We start from the raw sequence: 22,648 nt of genomic DNA on the forward strand, positions 1-22,648 counted from the left end.
GTTTCCTTTGTTTGAGTATTTTCAGAGAAAGACTTTGAACCACAAAACACGGGTCACGATGTATACTTGCTTGTTGTATGGATTCGAGAATTTTGTCCGGGGCTCCGATGGCAGTTTATATGGTGCATGGAGGTAGCCACACTCAAAAATGTAAATACATTGACAAAATATTGGATCTTTTGATACCATTTTATCTTCATCATTTAATCCTTGATGAAGATAAGCGAAAGACACGTACAAAGTGTGCAACATGTGCACAAAGGCAGGCGGGGGATAGGTAATTCCAATAACACTTCTGAGCCACTTGCATGCTCCAACTGGTGAAACAGTCTTGAAACATTCTATAACGTAAAAAATATAGTTATATTGAAGTTTAAAAGTTATTCTCCGATTTAATATCATTCTTCGGTAATGCAGCGCAAGAAGGGCAAACATGAAAATGTCTAATATAAAAGTACTTTACTTTTAGAGTTAATGTATATTACTTAGGGCTTTTGAAGTTTTTAGGGAAAAACACTGTATTTAAATAGAACTTTACAACTTCAGCTTTTCTCTCCCTACATATCTTTGTTTACAAATATAGTAAAATGTACTTGAACCACCTGTATGCTTGAAATCATGACTGACACATTGTAGTGTAGTTTATGAACGTTGTCAGTCTCCGATTTTATTCTTGAGTGGACACAATTGTCGATGGAAACAATCAAGAATATATAAAACTCGGGTGTGTAAAATTTTTCTGTATGGTGAACTGCTCACACCGTCAGAAGTTTGAGTGGATGCAAAAACAAATAATTTAATAATTACTCTGGCCATATTGGTCTGATAAGTAGTACTTCAACTTCAGGTCGATGTTAAAATTAGAGTTTCCAAATCCATCATTTCTCTTGGCATAATAACAATCCGTTCAGGACACTGTTCTTCTCTTCTTGTAAGTTGTAAAGACCATTCATCTTCATGTGCCTAAGGTATCGCTTTGGTTATAGAAAGATTTTCCTGTATCAACTACAGAGGGCGTTATGTATTACTTGCAAAGTTATATTTCACTTTGAAGATTTTGAACAAAGCTGACAACTTATCATGGTTTTTAAGCCCTGTAAGACTCGAAGGAGAAGGAAGGATGCGTCCTGACCATTCATATGATGATATGATTTTATTGACATTTGTTCTTCCTCTTCATTCTTGCCAAATGACCGATTTTTTTCCCGACAAGTTTCTTTGTAATTTTTTTCGTTCGCTCGGGCTCAACCAGTCACAGATATGTAGATTTGTTTCAGTTGCCATTTTGTTGACATAAATTTATCCTTTTCCAAAAACAAAGAACAATGCAAATACCTATTATTTTGTACATAACCAATGAGGGTTAAGTGTTGTATCCATATTCACCACTATCAGGACTTGATTGAGCAATCTTTTATAGCACATTACACGTTTGAAATCTCTTAATTTTTGCATGTTGCAAGTTGAAACGCTCAATGTACATTTAAATATATGAAAACAACTTTGCAGAGCAATGGCAGCAAAGTCTTCAAGTACGAATAGGTTTTACAATGATGTAAGGCCCTCTCCTAATTTTTTACTTATGGAAAAGTACAATTTTGTCAAAATCAAATATTTCCAGTTATTTTGAAAACCTTCAATCACCATATTGTTCATTCTGTACTGTACAATCTCTTATGTCATCGATTTCAAAACAAATTTTTGAAGATTTCAGTACTATTGTTTTTTAGGAAATGTCAAGAATTTCACTTTCTGTTTGCACACTGAAAATAATCCAATCTAACTACAATTTCAGTTTGAAAGTAATTTTATTTACAAAAGAGGACAGTCACTGCTGACGGTCAAATGACATCAGCTTTTTGTTCCCTTTTCTGGATTCATCATTTTCTCTCTGAAAAAAAAAGTCACTGGAGGAGATACATGGGAAATTGCACACACATTATTTCAAATATACATTCTTGGGTTTTTCCACGAGTACAGTCATTTAAGACCTAAATTCATTTCACAGCATGGAGTATCTCACTCCACAATGCCTGTAAACATCACAAAAATAAGCCGTCATATTAGCAACTCCTTATCTAAATACACAAAAAGCGGGCAAGTTGCTTCTGCATTTAAGGCCTCTTCTTTGCAAAATATTTCAAAACACTCACTTTCCTATTTTGATTCAAAATATATACAAAACAACATGTACTGAAGATGAAGGAACAGAAACAAAAAGAAAATGTCTACTGCAGGAAAGACAGCTATGAACGTATAAATCTGTGCAGAATATACTAGCATCATCGGTTGGTTTTGTATTGCTTTCATCCTTGATTATACGAGTTTCTTTCCTTTAACCACAATGGTTTAGCCCAAACCAATAGTTAGCCATGCTGGGTGTGGACCTGTTTACATGGAATTGGGGGGGGGGGGGGGGGGGTGAACAGGTTAAACCATTTCACAGTTAGACTTCGGGTACACCAAACTGTTTCCAATAGCAATGGTGAACAAAAGTGCAGAAATATGGGGGGTGAATGGGGAAAAATTACCAGACTCGCCATTGAGATGAAAAATCGCCATCATATCACATTTTGTTTTCCTTCATACAGAGAAGGCATAATTGTTGCTGTGGCCAGGCACCATCGGAGTTTAATGTACATAACTCTTGTAATACTGCTCCAATTTTTATACATTTGACATAAACTTTCATGACAACACTTTGGGTGTATTACTTCATCCCGACATAATTCTGGTTCAATTTGCTGCAACGGATCTACACCAATGCGTGAAGTAAGTTCTTGCGGTGACAAATAACACTTGGATTTTGCTGCTGTCTTAATGAACATACAACGTACATACAGGCATTTCTATCTTTTCTGCTACTAAAATGGAGTTGAAAGAACATCCATACTTGAAGCAGGAGTGGCACTCTTAGAAAGGCTGAAAACCATTCCAAAACTAGCCAGCATGTGGTGATTTATAACTATTTTTACAGACAACGAAGCAGAGTAGGTATGATTTAATATACAAGGTAATTGTACTATAAATCCAAAATCAAACGATGTTCTTACAGATGTTGCAGCTTGATATATACAGCGTATTTATGGTAATTCCCACAGTGACTCAAAGAGTCCAAACTTCTTGGTTGGTAGAGGGCGCACTACTGATGGCTTATCCCATATGCCTTTGCAAGCACTTCTCCCATAAAATACTGTCCTGTCATGCAATTCTCTTCAAATGCATTGTATTTGGCTGAGAGTTGCATGGCAATGCCCTGGTTTATTCATAAGGCTAAGTTCTGTGTTCCCTATGACATGCCTCTGTGAGATTTGGCAGATCAGAGGGATATTTTTCTTTCATATTTTACCAAGAGAGGACAGCAAAGTTGGGAGAATTCATATGTTACTTTGGAAAATACTGACAAAACTTTATAATTGCAGGTTTTACATAGGGTCAGTCAGGGCTACAAGAAATCTGTGTTTCTTGGTCACGCATCAATGTCAGCCTTTGGCTCTCAAGAATTTAGGCATCACAGCATATTGTCAAAAATAATCTCCCCCCTCTTAAAAAAAATCTAAATATCAAACAGTTCAACAGAGAGTTTTGATTTTTTAAAGGTGCATTTGCTTGTCGAGTGAAACAATTCCACTGTCCGCTCTGTTGAAATATATCCACTGCTTGTGTTCCAGGATGGTACATACTGATGAATGATTGAAAACAGCAGAGCTGCTGCTGCTGTCTTGTAGAGAAGGGAATCCACGTCTTCTCACGGATGGTGAAAGTTGTTCAGCGTAATTTCAAGTAGAGAACAGCACCGAGTATTGCAAGTTCCAACAATATGATGAATCCCAATAAGAGTTTGTTTGTTATCACTCTGGAGGGAAGGAAAATGGAAGGAGATATTTTTCACAGGTGTGCATCCACATATACTGAAAATGAGTGAGGCTGAGAAAGTAGTGGACATACATATGATTGGATTCATGAGGAACTGTACTGAAATCTCGTCCAATCACTGTTAATGAGATGAAACAAGACCAACATGTACATCTGAATTGTGTTCAAATGTATCCTGAGTTTGTAATGTTATACTTTGCATCTGCAATGCTGTGTCGAAATTTCTACCAAATGGCATGAATGGTAATAAAGGTGATGCATCAGATTTCATCCACAATCAGACCAATGTTAGATTTCTTCAGAGTCCAATAACTTGGCTGGTTGGTTGGTTTTTCTGTAGGCTGTTAACTTGTCCAAATACTACAGATTCAAAGATTCCTGCAGTCAACTTCAACCAACAACATAACTACACATTAGCTGTTATAAATTGCTATGAAAATAAAACTTTCACTGATGGACTAGGACAAATTAACTTCACGCACAGATGCATGACCACAGGCTTTTGTAAAACAGTGTTGTGTAGAGGGTTGATTATGTTGATTGCACAATGTTTCCATTCACAAAGCAAGATTGTTCACGGAGAAGAGACTTGAGAAATTACCTTCTGCCCATTGAGTTCAGTATCCTTCGACTCCTGCTTAGATCCTGATCCATGCCTTGTACCTGGAATACAGAAAACACTCATTTCAAAAATACTTTTTGATCCGTGCCTTGTAACTGGAATACACAATACTGTCATTTCAGAAATATCCTCTGTGTTCATGCATACATTGCTGACTTGGTATAGTAGCAGAGTTATGTAATTTCATGGCGTCAGATTGGAACTGCATACTAATCAAAGAAAGTGTCACATCATTTAAATATTCATATCATGAAAATCTCCCATTTCACAGCAATCTTACTCTTCAGTCAAGTAAGTCCATTCAGCTTTAACCCTTTCCCCACCATGGTTTGGCCCATACCCACTGTTATCAATGGCAAGTGTGGACCTCTTCACGAGGAATTAGGGGTGAGCAGGTTGAAGCCAGGCAGTAATAAAGCTGTGACAATGCTTTTAAAATGTGATAATGGATAATTCTTTTGTATCAGCTGCTACTTAGCCCTCATTTCGAATTCAAAACTAACGTACAGCCAAATCCTCTTAGCTTTAAAATATGAGCAGAAATGGTAAAATCTGCATAATGCAGAACTACCAACACAGATACCATGGTGATATTTGGTGTAGTGTATTCTACAGGAAATCAAACACAAAATTCTTAGCTTGTCAGTGATTGGTTGTAAATTTGTCAGTATCATTACATGTTAGTTTTCATAACATTCAAGTGCAATTATGGCACAATCTATTTCACAGCCAATCATTGAATAGTTACAATCCAAAGCATCACAATTCTATCAAAGGTGGAAGTTTTTCCCTATGCATATTTACATAGTGGCTCCAAATAAGAGTTTTAAGAGCACGAGGCTGGAAGGTAGTCATAACTTTCAAGTTAAAAAAGAGGACATGATACTGGATACTGGATAATCTCCTTGCACTGTGTGGATATGAAGTCACAGCATACTTGCCTCTGTTATACCCAGATATGGACACCTAAATTCTCTACTTACCCTATCCCTTGTTCGGACCAGCTGTTCTTTCTGTTCGCCGAGTTCATCGATGATTTCCACGCCAATGGCGTCGGTTTCGGCAGAGATCCTGTGGGATCTCTCAATGCTGTCTGACGCCCTGTTCAGCGTCTCAGTGCCTTGGAGAAGTCTTGCTCTTTGTGATGCCTGGATTGCCTGAAATGATAAGTAATGATGATGAACTTCTTGTCCCAAATAAACTGATATCAGAATGTTTGCTTTAGGATTGTGGTCACCCCTGAATACACCAGATGGCTTGTATCGTTGAATGGGTCCTACCAGTTCTTATACTTTTTTGTCTTACATGACTGTCAACAAGAAAAATACTACTTCACTTCTGGAAATCCTGGCAAAAATATTTAAGGGCAATAAAGATCTCCATCTACAGTGTTTTCACCATATTTGTGATTAACTTCTCTTTTAGTTTATATCACCGAGTTGAACCATAAAACATCCACATGTGTGCAACATATACACCTACACAAACACTTGCTGAGAGTAGACAGTATATACCCCCCACTCCCTTTCTGGTAATAATTTATTAAGTAGGAACAGAGAGTATGATATGCCTTTAAACTGAAAAACTTGAACTTTTGCCAACACTCTTGCCTCAGAAACTTTGAATCATTCTCCTTCAAAGCTTATGATCAATATCAGGGGTCACAAAGCAACATTTCGCACACCAGAAATCACCTGAACGTTTCCAACATTTGAAATTCAAAACTAATTTTTACTTTAAGTAATACAAGACTTTAAAATCTTGAGTTACTTCGTGAGCTTCACAATGAGCAAACACAAGTGGTACAACAGCAAAGTATTGTACAGGTTTGAAAATCTAACTGTCTGTTCCCGAGAGGTGCATTCTACCCGAACCATTATAAATTTTCCTGCCATGTTTTCCATATTAAGTATATGTCAACATAATATTTATGCTAAGCTGTATCCTCCCCTGATTCAAAAAATGTTTACTAATTTCAGCTTCAATGAAGTCCTGTTCAATCTCCTTGCCAAGTTGAATTGTGTCAAACTTGTGTTTTTCTACTCATAACATCCCTTTATCGTAAATTCAAGTTCAAAAACAACTAACTATTGTTAGTCTACTTGATCATGTGAGAGATGGGTTAGATTGCAATGGGGCACTCATCCAACCACATTCAACCAGGCAGTAAAGAAGTGACACCGCTTTGGGGGAATTTGATTAATGCCCCATCATAAGATTAACCCCTTGACTACCAAGGCCAATGTATTCCTATATACCAGGCCCCTTATGTAAATATTGATAAAATCTTGGGTGTGGTCTTTGCATTGACACTGCTTAGAGTAAAAATTAAGTAAGTACCAATAAACCATATATTTTCTGAATCAGCATGAAATTTCCCACTTTTTCATACATAAGTTTTGTATTTCCAGGTCACTTGACTGATCACATGACACATCATGTGACCAGAGTTGGCAAAGAATATGAATATTTTAAGCATCAGGATGTGTTTTGAATCCATAAAATGACGCAAATTTGAATACAGTTGCAATTTTCATGGCATTGTCTTTACATATATGTAATAATAACTACCCTTTACTTTATTTATAGATGTACTAATTTAAGATTTTTCTCACAAAAGGTAGAGTAAATGAACCACAAACATCAGCACCTGATATGATTCTGTATTTGAAAATCAACACATTTTATATTTGTAAACACCTGTTTTATGTCTTCCTTGCAGAAACATGCATCTAAAATGGTAATGATTTATCAAAAAATAATTCACAATATTTAAAAATACATTTTAGGGAACAACATATCACATGACCAAACACATGACCAGTCATGTGACCAGTCATATTGATAATATGGCTGCTATAAAAATTTCCCTGGCTTATAGTAAAAAATTGTATTTCCTCTAGTTTCATTCACGAATATTGCTGTTAATAGAACATATTTACATATAAATCATTTGTTTTCAATAAATAAACATTTCATTTCATAAAAAAAAAACAAACCATAAACATCTTCGCGATCGTCCGTACTTCTGAAAACTGTAAACAATCAGCACGACGCTTCTGTGATCAGCCTGACCTTTCAGGGTCGAGGTCATGGGTCATGACATTTACTTCCGGATTTTGGCCATACTCGGACGTACGGGGGCGCAATCACATTCAGGCCAGATTGGAATACATCAATCTTAGTCGCGCTGTGTGCCGACGCCGAAATTACGGGATTTTTAGCGACAAAAATGAAACGAATACGCCTATTTAACTGTGCCGGATATTTCCGGCACTCAAGGTATATGGTAATTCAATATGGCGCCGGATATATCCGGCGCCATAGGTAGTCAAGGGGTTAAACATATTGAAGAATTGTTTGGCTACCATGATACAAATCAAGGGCATTGAAAGGAACAATGCTATAACGATGAATCATGACATCTCGATTGTAATTAAATTGTACCTTGATTAGGATAATGAAAGAAGCAACGCTTGGTCTGTATATTTCACCACACCTGGTAGAAAATTTGTGGATCACGGTTGACCACATGAAATGAACACATCAGCACACACAACCTATCAACGTATCTATTCAATACTTACGGCTATGTCGCGACCACTGTCGTAAATACCAGTTGACAATAGTGCATCTCTGCCACCAGCACCAGAGGGCATATGTCTCTGAAAAATTGGAAAGAGGGCACACCTTCAGACTGTCGCCAAAACTATGCATTGTTTTACAGGAACGGCCAACACCCACTTTTCGAAATAACACATACACAAAATTATCAAGAAATATTACGGCCTTCTGAGTAAATATGTAAGGACCACACTCAGAAATAATGTGTGGAAATACCACTGAACGTAACAAGCAGTCTTAAAGCAGCGAGTCACATACTAAGTTTACGACACTTCATGTATAAATATAACAATCTAATTTACTCAACGAGTATAAGAGTTTTGTGGTCTCACTGCTTACTTACTAAATCTCTTTGTAATTTTTCAAGATCTTTCCTGTAATTTCTAATCCTGCCGAGTAGAGAGACTCTGAAGCTACCCGGAGCTGGTTTCAACTCTTCTTCCATTTCCTGAAGCTGTGGAATACATGGAGAAGGAAAGGGAAGAATGAACAACAAAACGTCGTCACTGGTCACTGAATGGTACGAGTGCCTCATGGCATGATGTAGTGCCAGGGTGTGAGGTGGCATATGGCAGCTGTATCTATGGATGGCTGATTTCAGTGTTTTAGCAGATACGAAGTAAAACCGGACACTCCGTAACCTTGCAACACACAATGTAAACAAAATAAATGACTTGTCTGAGGAATATACGCTTATTCTAAAAATTTATTGTTTGTGATTGAATGTTTGATTGAGCATGTTGTTCCATACACTGTAACAGAAATAACACTAATAATACTGTGATGTGTTGTGTCGCAGGTAAACGTTATTCAACATGCAACCATAATATATAAACCCTTGCATCTCATGAACATACTTGCAATTTAACAATTTGAAGTTTATTGTTGAATTTAAATTCAAGATTCTGATTTTCCTTGGTTTTGAGGAGGATAGACTGATATCATCAGGGTTCAAATCACTGCTCTTACTATAGTGTACACTTTTATGATAATTTGTTTTAATTTTACTGATGAGAGTTTTTGAGCAATGTTATTAGGATGCTATGCATTATATATCTACCTGAGCAGAAAAAGGGTCAAAGTTCATGACCGACTCAAGAAGAAAGAAAGCTACCCTTCTTTCATTCACTTACCAATATGTGTCCATTTTCAAAGCCCCTTTCACACTCCCTGATGAGCCTCTTTCTTTCTTCTGTGATTACAAGGAGATAAAACATGAGAATATTTTAACTTTCTCTCGAATAATGATGGAGGACACTAAAGAGATCCGAAGATCAAGGTCACGGCAAAAAGATCAAGATCTTTTAAAATGATTTTCACTTATATTGTTGGGAGACTGCGCAAAAAAGAGGAAAAAAGGGAAAGAAAAAGCTGCTGATTGAAGAAAAGCTTTGTTCATTCACTCGTTCACGATGATTTCAAAAATTGATAATCTGGGTGGATTATTATTACAATAATCTGGATGGAGTGGGATAATCTGAGTGGAATGGGATAATTAAGCTAAGTTCCAACAACACAGTTATGTGTGGCTGGTCTTTTATGCAGGGATATACTGAGTACAAGGGTTCTCCTACTTACTGCCACAGTGTAGACAGTTAGAGAGATTTGCTGGTCATGCCCATGCTGATACCATTGTCTGTGACACATTTATGCACCCTCACCACATGAGATACACATTTGTGTCATGATATGATCTGTGAACAGCTATAAACTCTCATGTAGTTCCCCTTTTTTGTACCAGGTTTTCTTTTCTATAGCATCGATTAAAAATGTTGAAGGCTTTGAACTCATCAGGCTTTTGCTTCACTCCTGTTGAGTTGAATTACCGTAATTTCAAATGGAGCTCAAAAAGATTTGTTAAAAGCAAGTCCAATATTCAGTGAAGTGTCTTCATGTTTCGGCTTTTTTTAATACAATTATGTCACACATCCGATGATAAATTATGATTCATTGTAAACATTACACACTTGACATTTTCGTGGTTCAGTTTTGTTTTTTCCCTAAATCTTTGACATATCTTGATTTCAATAGGCTTTTAGGTAAACATGTGTTCATCTTCGCCCAATTGATGGTGGCAGCAAAAGCGTTACCCAGGTGCTTTGAAAACCTGGTAGGTCACGACAAACCTGGTCCCATCTCCCAGCACCAAAGCAGAGGTCTGAACCAAACGGGGTCCAGACACTTCGCACCAAAACCAGTTCGCCCCACACAACTTCGTCCCAAAACCATTTCGTACCAAAACCACCTCGTCCCAAGTACTACTTCGCCCAACCCCACTTCGCCCAAAATACCACATCGTACTAAAACCACTTCACCCAAAGTATAGTACCGTCAACTCGTCCTGAAACAACGATGTTACGACGTATCATAACGTTGTTTTTACCTACAACTTGGAAGCATTAATGTATAGGACATTTTGGCTACCACGAACCATTTAATGTTGCATGAAACCATAAACGGTAGAATAAGAGAAAAGAAACACGTAAATGCTACAACTCAGGTGCCGTGCGCAGAATTGCACAATGTCAATTTCGCGAAATGAGTACACTTTCAAGATTTCAGTCCCAGGATGACAGGAAGGTGGTTATTTTCAGCTTTACCAGTTAGCGGTAAGTTTCGGGCAAAGTGGTTTGGGGGACATGACTTTTGGGGCGAAGTGGTTTTGGTACGAGGTTGTTTTGGTGCGAAGTGGTTTTGGTGCGAAATGGTATGGGACGAGATGGTATGGTGTGAAGTGGTTTTGGTGCGAAGTGTCTGGGAACCGAACCAAACCATACTTCAACATTCCCATTAAAGTTATAATACTGCTACTGCTGTTTTAGAAGTAAATTGAATAGATTCACGCATGGACCCCAAAAGAAGATTCAAGTTGTCATCGACATTTGAAAGATTTAATGAGCTATTTATACTTGCCGCCACTGATTATCATATGTTGATCAGAAACACATATGATTCTTGAAAACTGAAGTAAATTATCATGCTTGAGAATATTATTATATTGGAGGCGGCGTAGCCAAAGCTGGACACTCTCGCCATACTCGTAGGGCTATTTCATGGCATGCTGCTTGAGGAGAGACTGAATTACAAGCCGGAGAGCGTTAGAGGTTTTTCTGAGAGTTACGTGCATCATGGCATTAAGTTTGTAATGTTCTTCAGTATTCCGTTACGTATACAATCTTGAGTACATGAGTAAATGATTGAGGTCCTGACAGTTGCATACTAAATCTCTTACACACAACATAAACTGACAACTGAATCGGAAAAAGCTTCGGGTGGATCCTGGACGTAGACACAAGAAAGAAACAAAAAGTATATCCACTAGGGAAGTTTTACTGCATATCCTAGTTTATTTAAGACGTTATGAACGCTCTTGCCTACCATATTACGATCGCCATTCACGGCTACATGTAAAACTTGAACAGCCGCGGCTGTACATGTATGTACTACAATGTACTAGCCGTGAACGGTGAACGCCATTTTGTCGTCATCATCATGTGATTCAGATGACATAGTGACAACTGCTACTAGTTTTGCTCACCTCCACTACATGTTGGTATCCTCTCATGTATTTTTGATTTGAGATCTGCGTACAAGTCATTGAATTCCTCTTCGTGGTTCTCAAACTGTTCCGAAGACATGATTTCGTTCCCGTCGTGGACTGGCGGATTTCCATAGGTCAGGGAAACGGTCAAATGTCGCTGAACACTTCCTGATTCTCGCTGCCCTCAACGACATAACAAAGAATAGTAAGTTCTTTTGTTTGTCGGGTCAGAATTTTCATATGCTGCATATATCCAGGCTATACAAATGGTGCAAGTGACATGGAATGCATTAATGGTACATATTATTCTTCTTCAATAATGCTCAATTATCCTGTTTTATTGCAGGTGATTCTATGGTAAAGTTTCTGCAACACAATGTTTATCCTGTTGCAGTTATCACACCTGTTGTTCTGTCCCAGTGTGTTGAGCAGATTTTTGAGAAGATAAGCAACATCGTTCATTAAGATGATATTTTGATTTTTCACGCAGGTATCAATAACCTAGGTGGGTTACAGTCCTGTTGCAGTAGCCTCCAAAGTGGAGATGTTTTACCGACAGCTGAAAGCAGTGTCCCCCGAGTACTTACATTCTCCTTCTTCTCTTTTGTTCAGGTCTAGCAGTGCATACACCCATCTTCAGCCAGATTTCCTCGATTGCCTTAATTACGCTCTTGTCATACCTCTCAACTATCTCTTGCAGGATTTAGCAAAGAACCTAGACTTTATTGATTCACCTTATTATTTTTGCAGGGAATCTGTCAAGATGACGGAACTGTTGGCAAGGGATGGTCTCCTCCCGAACAGACGTGCTGCAGCTTTGTTAGCCTCTGTCTTTTGCAGGGAATTGTAAAAAGATAAAATAAAGGTGTTTACCGACAAAATGATGTCAAACTTTGTTTCTACTTGCAGATCAGATGATAGCAGTATCACCAGGCTTAAGTCTGGTAAGCTATAAGTGATAGTAACTTTCCCTGAGAAATCGAACGATGATTTATTTCCTAGCAAGGAACCAATTAGATATAAGGTGTGCCAAATAGTTGTACTTTTCCAAGTAGACCAATAAATAATGATGTAGGAAGTAAGGAAGGCAAAGCTAGCAAATCTAGTAACTTGAACTTGAATATGTCCAAGACAAAGGAAACTAACATAATGTCTTTTGATGACACACTGTTACATCCGTCACCGAAGTTCAGTCACCAGAATAACTGAGTAAGAAAAAAGTGGAAAAAATCTAAACAAGATACTAATCTCAAAACTTTATCTTGAAGACGTAAGTCAAAGAAAAGAGAAGCAGCTATTTTCTTTCTGGGAGGAAGCGAAACATAAGTCAACCACACAGAAGTTGCTAAAAAAGGCATCAACAAGAGTGGATAGCATAGTACCTAACCTAGCTATTTATTGCACGTAGAGGCGAAACATCGTGTTGGCTGCCCGAAAGGCCCCACAAATCAACTGGAGTTTTTCGGGTCGAGTGAGGCGTGCTAAGAAATACAAATGCAATACGAGGAAAGCATAAAAAATATAACAGGAAAACAAAACGAAAAGCCTGAAAAACAAAAGAACCTGACAACGGTGAGTCCAATGTTGGATCGAAGACTTGAAATTTAATGCTGACCGTTTAAAAACAATTTCAAAAGGTGATAAACTTGACGATGCTGTTATTCAAGCAGCACAGACTGATATCGCCGGCTAAACAGTTTCCCCAAATAGCCGGTTTCCAGCACAGGGCACAGAAATCAGTCCCCTGGGGTGGGGAGGGGTGGGGAGGGGTGGGTTTTGTTGTGCAATTACGGTTTACTTTATTTGATTTTATTAATTTTGACTGTGGTATTTCAAATAAAGATTTCGACTCCACACCGTCTGACTGCTTTATATATTACCGACCAGTCCTTTGCATGAGCGTTGAGCGCGGAGGAGTTAAGGTGAAACCTTTTTGAGTCTACAAATATTTAACTACTACTACTACTACAAGATTTTGTGACGTTTATTCATAATTATGTGATGTGAAGTTCAGTATGTGCATGGTATTGCGCGATGTTTTAGTTGAGAACACAAAATCTTTCAACTTTCAGATGATGTTACTGATGTTAGTAATAAATAAAGAAACAGCCAAATCAATTTTGCGCAATCATCAGACCAACTTTATGGATAGACCTTAATGCTAGTTTACAGTGATTAATTAATGAGTATATCTTTGACTCTACAACGAACGTTGCGTGATTTGAACACACAACATGTTTGTCTCATATCGTGGTAGAGCTGAACAGTAGAAAGCCTCCAGAATACTATTTATGATACTACTTCAGTCGTCGGTGAGATATTTAAGTTTAACATTAAAGTCATGAAAATGAATAAGCCAAATTGCCATGAAGAAGCCCCTAGTTTTAGGTTGAAATAACGTAATTTCAACGATCTTTAAAACTGCTAACATTGTAATAGTACTGAGGAAACCTTTCAGCGACTGTATTATGTAAATTTAAACCTAAAACTTGAATTTCAATTTTAATTGAAAGTTGACGTATAAGAGACGTAACATCATAATGCCAAGCACACTTGTACTGATTTTTTCCAAGTGTGACTTTCCCTAAAAGAGAAGAAAGAAGTTTTTTTGTGTAAAAATAATAGTTTGATAACTTCAACGAAAGTAGCGTGATTTGGAGAAACAGAGAGTCCAGGGAAGAGTGGAAAAAGGATAAATATTACACTTCATTCCACACTAAGACATGTTATTTGAAATTTTTCCTTTAACGTTACATGAATGAAAAATGATAACACTGTCAAGACAAAATAGTAACAATACAGTGGCATTATGTACATTTGTATATACATGTTCATTAAATGAAACATTGAATACAACCTTAGATATTAGGTAAATCGAAGTAAAATATAAAAACCATAGACCCTTAAGGTCTATGATAAAACTAAAGAAAAGAGTAAGAATGGTTTTCTTAACCTGAATTGAGTCCTTTCTCTGTCTCTGACTGTTTATCTGTAAATGTCAATCTCTCTCTCTCTCTCTCTCTCTCTCTCTCTCTCTCTCTCTCTCTCTCTCTCTCTCTCTCTCTCTCTCTCTCTCTCTCTCATCCTTTATAGATACTTTGCAGTTATCTTGAGTCGGACCGAAAATACTACAGATGCAACTGCCTTGCACAATCTAACACTAACACTGTGGCATTTGATACGTGGGCCTTCAGTATACAGGAAAAATAGGTGACGGGATCCAAAATCATAAGTAGGTCGGGCGGGGTCAACGAAATATCTATGGCAACAACAAAATAACTGGTTATGTAGCATGGCAACCGCAACATAGGTCGTCGTACAGGTAGGATATTATCGTAAATTACGCGAAATCTGTACCTCAAAAATGTTTAAACTCTTTCTAACTCAACCTTACACGTTCGATGACGTAGCTGTAGAAATATAATGGGCGTTAAAGGCCTTAAAGAGGCACTCCCACTTTGTAACATTTTTAAAACACATTTTTTAATGCCAACGGTCGATATTTGACATGGCGACTACGCGCGGATCGCGAGATATCGATAAAAACATGTCCTCAAAAAGTTAAAGTTTGAATTCCGGTGGCCCACCTGAATTCAGCTTCCGAACATAGAACGTTCGGCACTTGGGCCATTGTCAACTAAGCTATGGAGTACGATTCTACGCTGACGCTGCTGTACGCCACAGCAGTACCACTCGCGTCGGTGAGCGGTCATGTCCCATGGGAGAAAGCCGAATCCTACTGACTCGGCAAAAAAACCGAAAAACAAAGTTTGCTGATTCCACCAGAATTCGCATAGGTGACTAGCACAGATAGGTGCGGTTGATACATAGTATGCATAGTGGCCGCCGCGTGGTATGCGCGCATACCACACGCGGCGGCCGCTATGTATCGAACCACACGTAACTGTGTGGCAGACGACAAAATGTAGTCATCAGAGGCAACTAACATTTTACACATAAAAACTGATATCTATGTGGTATTGTTTAAAAATTTAATACATCTGATTGAGAATAATGAAAACGACAAAATATAAGGAGAAGTTTTAAAAAAGAATTACCAGAGGTAAAGGCATTGATAATGATGTATATAAAGTCATCGCAGTAGGAGGTAAATTAATTGCGTCATTCGAACGTTTTTGGACTCCTTAGAATATCGTCAATCAGCACAACAACACACTTTCGGGGGATTTCGGGTCATAACTAGAAACGATCGTAAAACCTCGGGATGTGAAAAATACGCTCGGGAAATGACATGTTTTTATCGATATCTCGCGATCCGCGCGGAGTCACCACGTCAAATATCGACTGTTGGCATTAAAACAATGTGTTTTAAAAATGTTACCAAGTGGGAGTGCCTCTTTAATAACAGTGAAATTTACCGGATCAATTTTGTCTTGTCTCAGCTTGGGCAAAGATCGGTCACTGACAACAAATTGTATGTAAAGTATCAAGCCTATTGTATAGATTGATATTAGTGCTAAATGAAAGTCACCGTATTTATATATAACCTGTGGCTATTCGGAAACATATGTACAGGTTTGTTCTGACTTAAAATCTTTCGCAAATTACATAGCGGCGTTCAAACGGGAGCTTTACTTCTCGAAGCTTCAATCACTTCAATTAAATTGCCGGTGATACCTGTGTTTCCGCTTTGAAAACAATAATTATAAATAATGTATATACAAATGTGAAAAATGGTAGAAAGTTTCAGACAAATACGTACTGTACCTGAAAAAAAATACTGATCATCAGGAAGACGGGTCAAGTCAGTGTTAGGCTAATTATAAAACAAGCGTAATGTTGTTTTGGTTGGAAAATATTCTTTACAGAGTTTATAAGAGAATCTCAGGATAGGTCCGTTGTAACTTGCTTTGTGAGATAAGAGCCACGGTGACTTGAAGTCTCGGATGACCTTACTTACTATTAGCCTCGTGTTGTGTCTTAGTAACGATGGACGTCAGTATTCGAATGCTGTCGTCGACTAGTCCGATAAGTGCGATAATCAATACATATAGTCAGCTTGAAGTCACATGATTCAATCGAAGTAACCAAATTTCACGACCAAAGTAGTGGTTTTTTATTCTGATTTCCACAACGTGTATTCTGATTCGTCCATAGGGCTTCTATCTTCATTTTTTTCAGACGCTGCCAAGGGCGGACAATGTTAGGTTTGTCTGACAAGCATTGCAATGTATTTGACAAGTCGTCAAGTCGTTAAAACAGTCGCGAAATCTGGTCAGAAGATCATCCCTGGCAGTCTCACATGTGTTCAGTTTCTGCGTGCAGGTATCGTAGTCATGCTCACAAATGACCAAATTCAACGATTCTTCTGTTGAAAGAACATTCAAGTCGACCATGTTAAACGTACTGTCGTGCAATTTATCTTGAGGGGAAATATCCCATATTGTAAAGCCATGAATCATATAGAAAACAATTCTGGGCCCCACATGATTTTCCCGCCAAGAATAACAAACATGTGTAATCTAAATGATTTTATGAGAGTGTGTGTATAGCTAGACTCGTTCAGAAAACGAAAAGAGGGGTCTTTGCTTTGCTTAATATAATAAACAAAACTTAGAAGGAGCTGATAAAAAATTGAAAAACATAATGAAGGGAAAATCTTCACCAAGTATAACTTATCCACCTCGATATTATATTTGACTATTTACTGATAACTGAGCGATCGCACGTCCAAAAGCTTAGGTTTTGCCTGGTTTCTCGAATTGGTCACATTTTTGCAAATCTTACAAATCCTAGAAATCATGCGAAGTCAAATACTGCCACCTGTACAGTTACAAAAGGCTGCCATTTCTTCCTAACGAATTGTCGTGCACACGATAGAAACAATGCGCGGACTCGTCTGTATGCGACAGATATTGACTTTGATCGTGTGACTCATTTAATTAGTGTACTTGTAACTTAGCAGCCGAAACATTCTGGCAGATTATCTCATATTCTATAGACAAGCTACAAAAATTTAAGTACAGCCGTAACATTTTGGATCGCGGAGAAAATCCGCTCTTTGAAATTATCATCAAAACAAAGCTTTGAAAGACAACTCAGTATAGCTAACCTTTGAAGAATTGAAAAAGCCTTTGAAATAGTGAAAAGTTCCTTGCATATTTCTGAGTCAAATAAACTTTGTTGCAAGTTGATAATTTCCTTCACGCCCTATGAGAGTATATGTTGCCTTGTCCTGCACGGTGTTCGGTATGATTGAGGTTATAAGTGTCCGTGCATTGGGAAAGCGCATCATCCCACGTGTACGATAATTCTAGGGCTTTGCGTCAACGGATAGGAATGTGTCAAAAATACTAACTTAGGCTCAGCACCGAATGTTTTAATCATTTTTATCCTAACTGTGACCGGCGAATCGCTCGGGTGCAAATATCTAACCCAATCAGCATACCTCAGTAGAATGATGAACTGCGTAGATACATTTATCCAGCTAAAAATTATTCTGTGATTGTTTAATAATAATGATGATAACAATGACCAAACGACCACGAAATTGCCTGAATTCGTTCCCCACCGACACCCCTGAACGTTTCACGAAAGGACAATTGTGAAGAAGCTTTCAAATGTTCCCATCAAAAGACTGACTCAGAGATAATTGTACCGTCATCAGGTCCGTGAAGCTCCCGGCAGATTAGCCGAGGCGCGTTGCTGCGAACGTAACGATGACGGATTTTCTATAAATTTAAAACCTAACCACTCAGCCACATACTTACTGTTAAGCTGATCACTAAGGACGAGACCAACAACCAGCCCGACTATGATGCCCCCGGTGACGACGCCGAGAAAGAAAGACAGCCACCACCAACTCCTTTTGCAAATCCACAGCGGGTCGTCTGGGTAGCCGCTCGTTTTCTTCTCGGTACCGGTGTTCTGAGCTTCAACATTCTGAAGTGAAGTGAAAATATAAAAACGACATCGTGATAAAAAGAACTTTCTGCTTGAAAAATGTTTTTGGATAGGGGAGCACGAAAACAGTTAGTGGCTCAATGAAATCTTACAGTTATGCTCCGCAAGTCCGTTTAAAGTCTCTTTTCATCTGAGAGGCCGGCCTTTTTTAAAACTTGCGAGAAAAATATCTACAAAATTAATCCTATGTGCCTAATATGCACATGAAAATTACGGAAAGATAGAGCTTGGACTCGGAACCTTTCTCAAATGATAGATAATCCACTCAAAAAATAGACATTCCTATTTATCTAGTAATGTGGACTAATTCAGCGCATCATATCACAGTGTATGTTATGAATTAAATCTACCGAGATTTCAAGTTCTCCTCCGACAATATAATTTGGGTGAGATTCTACTTTATACATGCCTTTTGATGGTCTTGCGTTTTCTCTTTGTCGTCGTGATATTTCTGCTGCGTGGCGGTGTATCCGCCGTTGCTCGCCTGCTTGTCCACATCGATCTCTTCCAACTTCACGGCATCGCCGTTCTCAACCTGGTTCTTCTTCGACGAAGAGGTGCGTTTTTGAGAGCTGACCAGCGTCGCCTTGTTGGTGCTGCTCATGTTGCTCGGCTGAAAAGCACACGGCTCTCAAATTCCGTTTTTTCGACTAGTGTGTGCGATCACATCGATTCGCAGAGTGCGTAATCAAGCGGCGATGTGGATCATCGCTGGGGCAAGTACAGCCGACACTTGTAAACAGTAAAATATATGACAGTTTACACCTTGTGTATAACCGTTGCCTGGTAATGGAGAAACAAGAGCCGATATTTACAGGGCGACATGACCAAAGGATAATAGGGTATCAGTGATTCCCACTCCAATGTATGGTAGCTCTTTTATTGTAGTCATATGTCATTTCACTTTGCCTTTCACCTTCTCTTTTGTTCGAGGAGTTTCCCTAATTTTTGCATGTGAAGATTTCAAATAAACGCAAATTGTCGAACCGCTTAGTAAGGACGACTGTTACGGGAGCATATAGAGAAGTGTTCTGTGCCGATGAAAAGCCGGACATTGGCAGGAACACCATATCAATCATAGGATTTTGTGAACAATCACGTGTATATTTCAAAACCATTATTGCCATTCTATACATGTTGTTTGTGTTGGTCGCATTTCGATAGCTTATTGCACTATTGTTTCATTTCTACCTTTCTTGTCTACATTTCAACGTTGCATTATGGTGTCCAATCCATGCCAAAATTACTACTTTGATTTTACAACACAACATGCCATTCCGAATTCTATTTTACAATTCAACATGCTATTTCACAACTCAACATGCTATTTGACAACACATCATGGACTTCCAAATCCTATTTTACAACTCAACATGCTCTTCCCAGTTTCATTTGACAATTCAACATGCTATTTCACAACTCAACATGCTATTTGACAACACATCATGGACTTCCAAATCCTATTTTACAACTCAACATGCTCTTCCCAATTTCATTTGACAACACATCATGGACTTCCAAATCCTATTTTACAACTCAACATGCTCTTCCCAATTTCATTTGACAACACATCATGGACTTCCAAATCCTATTTTACAACTCAACATGCTCTTCATTTGACAATTCAACATGCTATTTCACAACTCAACATGCTATTTGACAACACATCATGGACTTCCAAATCCTATTTTACAACTCAACATGCTCTTCATTTGACAATTCAACATGCTATTTCACAACTCAACATGCTATTTGACAACACATCATGGACTTCCAAATCCTATTTCACAATTCAACATCCGATTCTAAAGCTAGCTCTGCGGAGCAGGGCAGTGTTACTGGCTATCGAACAAGATTCAAAATGGCGGACGCGAAATGGTCCCCTCGCACAGAGAGAGAAATGCGAACTTTGCACAAGTCTAAAAATGCAGCTTAGTACATTGTGTATCTAAACAAAATGAGCGTGCTCGAAAACTAGGATCGATCACGATTATAAATTAAAAATTGCCTGTTTTTGGAAAAGAAACTGCGCGCTGCAATCAGCAGTTTTGTCTATTGTGCACCGTGCGTGGGAGGCTTATCGTGAAAGACCGAGATTTACTATATGGCGCATCTGATACGGATATGGTCCCATCGCATAGAGAGATGAAAATAGGCTTTGTCTAAGTTCAAAAGCACAGCTTAGCTCATCGTGCATCTAGACAAGTTGAGCGTGCTCAAAATAGGAGATCGATCACGATTTTGGGTGAAAAAAAACCGATTGTTTTCGGTGGAGAAACTGCGCGTTGCAACCAGTGGTTGGTTTTGCCTATGGCGGTCAGCAGGGCTGTGGTGGGAGGCCTTTAGCGGCAAGGGGTGGACCATTGGGGAGTGGAAAATTTTCGAAAAAAAAATTCCCCACAAATTTCAATAAAAATAATCAGCCAAAGAAACTTGAGAAAAACAGATGACGCACTTAGGTAAAAGGAAAAAAAATCCGTCAAAAGTTACTTTCTGAAACATTTTTATTTTAGTCTGCATCAGATATACTATGATTCTTTGGCCAAGAAGGGGGGGAGGGGAGATCTGAAGGGTATAATCGTGGCCAGTAATGAAGTAACTTTTTTATTTTATAACTTTTTGTTCTGTCATCATATGTTTTTCTTTCACTGAAGTTTTGCATCGCAAAGTAATTCGAGATATAAGATAATATAAAAATCATATCTGTGATATCGATTGTTAACAACTGTATTGTGGGTCTTTACACTATGATTAATAGGCCGTTCACAGTTTACGTCACTGTTCTCTCATTAATATGCAAAAATAATATTTGTCCGCATTTTTAGATTACGCTTTTGAAAATTACGCATGCAAGAACGACGAAAATACATCTCAGTGGGCGACTGCTAGTGTAACAGTGAATACTAAAAAACATATTCACGACTCAGAGTACAAGCTGCAAAACAGCCAGCTGCAAAAACAGCCACGCATGCAACATTGATAAAATTTGTCCGCATTTCAAGCTGCGTGTCCGATGTCGCGCGCGTACAGCTATATTTAGTAACAAACCTGTAACCGTGAACAAGGCTATTAACAAGAATTCAACAATTCAGGCAGCTTGCATCGGTACATAAAATGGGAAATATTCACCAACCATATGACAAACAATCACTTTCTTTGTATTTCACTATTCAACGAAACTGATTTCCATTGTAATGTTCTAAACTTTATTTTACAATTAAACATTACAAATCCGTATTTTTCTTTTCAAAATTTCATTTGTACACTTGTCTTGACGGTTGAATATCGTGCGTGTGAAATGCAATAGTGCAGAAGAATACGGATAGCGACATTACAGCGACCTCTATTGGTTGTTGTCCACACAGTCTTTCTCGCGAAGTCCGTTCCAACAGAGCATACGTACTTCCGGAAAAAAGTGCGTCATCTGTTTTTCTCAAGTTTCTTTGGCTGATTATTTTTATTGAAATTTGTGGGGAATTTTTTTTTCGAAAATTTTCCACTCCCCAATGGTCCACCCCTTGCCGGCTAAAGGCCTCCCACCACAGCCCTGCTGACCGCCATAGGCAAAACCACAGTCCCTCTATCCACACTGTGGCAAAACCAACCACTGGTTGTGTTACGACTGACTTTTCGTAACTTGTAATTGTCGATGGGTCGTCACTCACTCAAAGTCACACAACCGAGAGGTACTACGGGGAATCGTAATACTTTCAGTAACTGGAACGTACACCAAGTAGTCAGTTTAACTCACCACTTCAGATCTTTATTACTAAGGCAGAGCGGCACCAAGTCCGTACTCAGGATACAATTATCGATCAGCAAAGCCTCTCCCAAAATGTCTCAATCATCCCCTCTCTCTGTCTCACGTTCTCCTCGAACTATCAAAATCATTGGCTTTTATACATTTCATCCAAAATTATATCACGTTTTGACTTCATGTGACATACGTTCATTTCACGTAATGTCACTCGTGTACTTACAACGTGAAAGAGTAATAGACCATAAAAGTTATACAAGTTATGAAAGTCGGTAAAAGGTCAAAGTAATAAAATCCTAAATAT

At 38.4% G+C, this 22,648-nt stretch overlaps 2 protein-coding genes across 2 annotated transcripts; both read right to left on the reverse strand.

Moving 5' to 3' along the window:
* Positions 1–1,789: 1,789 nt before the first annotated feature.
* On the reverse strand, positions 1,790–11,857 carry LOC139149720 (vesicle transport through interaction with t-SNAREs homolog 1B-like). Its single transcript, XM_070721655.1, has 7 exons — positions 11,661–11,857; positions 9,256–9,314; positions 8,466–8,576; positions 8,086–8,163; positions 5,482–5,655; positions 4,478–4,539; positions 1,790–3,856 (listed from the first exon to the last, which is right to left on the reverse strand). The coding sequence occupies exons 1-7, from the start codon at positions 11,758–11,760 to the stop codon at positions 3,769–3,771; spliced, it is 672 nt and encodes a 223-aa protein (XP_070577756.1). The 5' UTR covers positions 11,761–11,857; the 3' UTR covers positions 1,790–3,768.
* Positions 11,858–14,472: 2,615 nt separating this feature from the next.
* On the reverse strand, positions 14,473–19,311 carry LOC139150676 (uncharacterized). The gene is made up of 3 exons (XM_070723104.1): positions 18,997–19,311; positions 18,395–18,566; positions 14,473–16,992 (listed from the first exon to the last, which is right to left on the reverse strand). The coding sequence occupies exons 1-3, from the start codon at positions 19,189–19,191 to the stop codon at positions 16,802–16,804; spliced, it is 558 nt and encodes a 185-aa protein (XP_070579205.1). The 5' UTR covers positions 19,192–19,311; the 3' UTR covers positions 14,473–16,801.
* Positions 19,312–22,648: the final 3,337 nt, after the last annotated feature.

The sequence above is a fragment of the Ptychodera flava genome, chromosome 14 (genome assembly GCF_041260155.1).
Source record: "Ptychodera flava strain L36383 chromosome 14, AS_Pfla_20210202, whole genome shotgun sequence".
NCBI classification, from domain to species: Eukaryota; Metazoa; Hemichordata; class Enteropneusta; family Ptychoderidae; genus Ptychodera; species Ptychodera flava.

What these genes read in the sequence shown, in the direction of transcription:
- LOC139149720 (XM_070721655.1), bottom strand. Translation starts at nt 11,760, where the DNA reads ATGTCTTCGGAACAGTTTGAGAACCACGAAGAGGAATTCAATGACTTG. An exon ending in ACAGTGGTCGCGACATAGCC is followed by an intron (nt 5,656 to 8,085) that starts GTAAGTATTGAA and finishes TTATCATTTCAG; the next exon opens with GCAATCCAGGCATCACAAAG. An exon ending in TGGTCCGAACAAGGGATAGG is followed by an intron (nt 4,540 to 5,481) that starts GTAAGTAGAGAA and finishes TCTGTATTCCAG; the next exon opens with GTACAAGGCATGGATCAGGA.
- LOC139150676 (XM_070723104.1), bottom strand. Translation starts at nt 19,191, where the DNA reads ATGAGCAGCACCAACAAGGCGACGCTGGTCAGCTCTCAAAAACGCACC. An exon ending in AAACGCAAGACCATCAAAAG is followed by an intron (nt 18,567 to 18,996) that starts GCATGTATAAAG and finishes ACTTCACTTCAG; the next exon opens with AATGTTGAAGCTCAGAACAC. An exon ending in CCTTAGTGATCAGCTTAACA is followed by an intron (nt 16,993 to 18,394) that starts GTAAGTATGTGG and finishes TTCTTTCAACAG; the next exon opens with AAGAATCGTTGAATTTGGTC.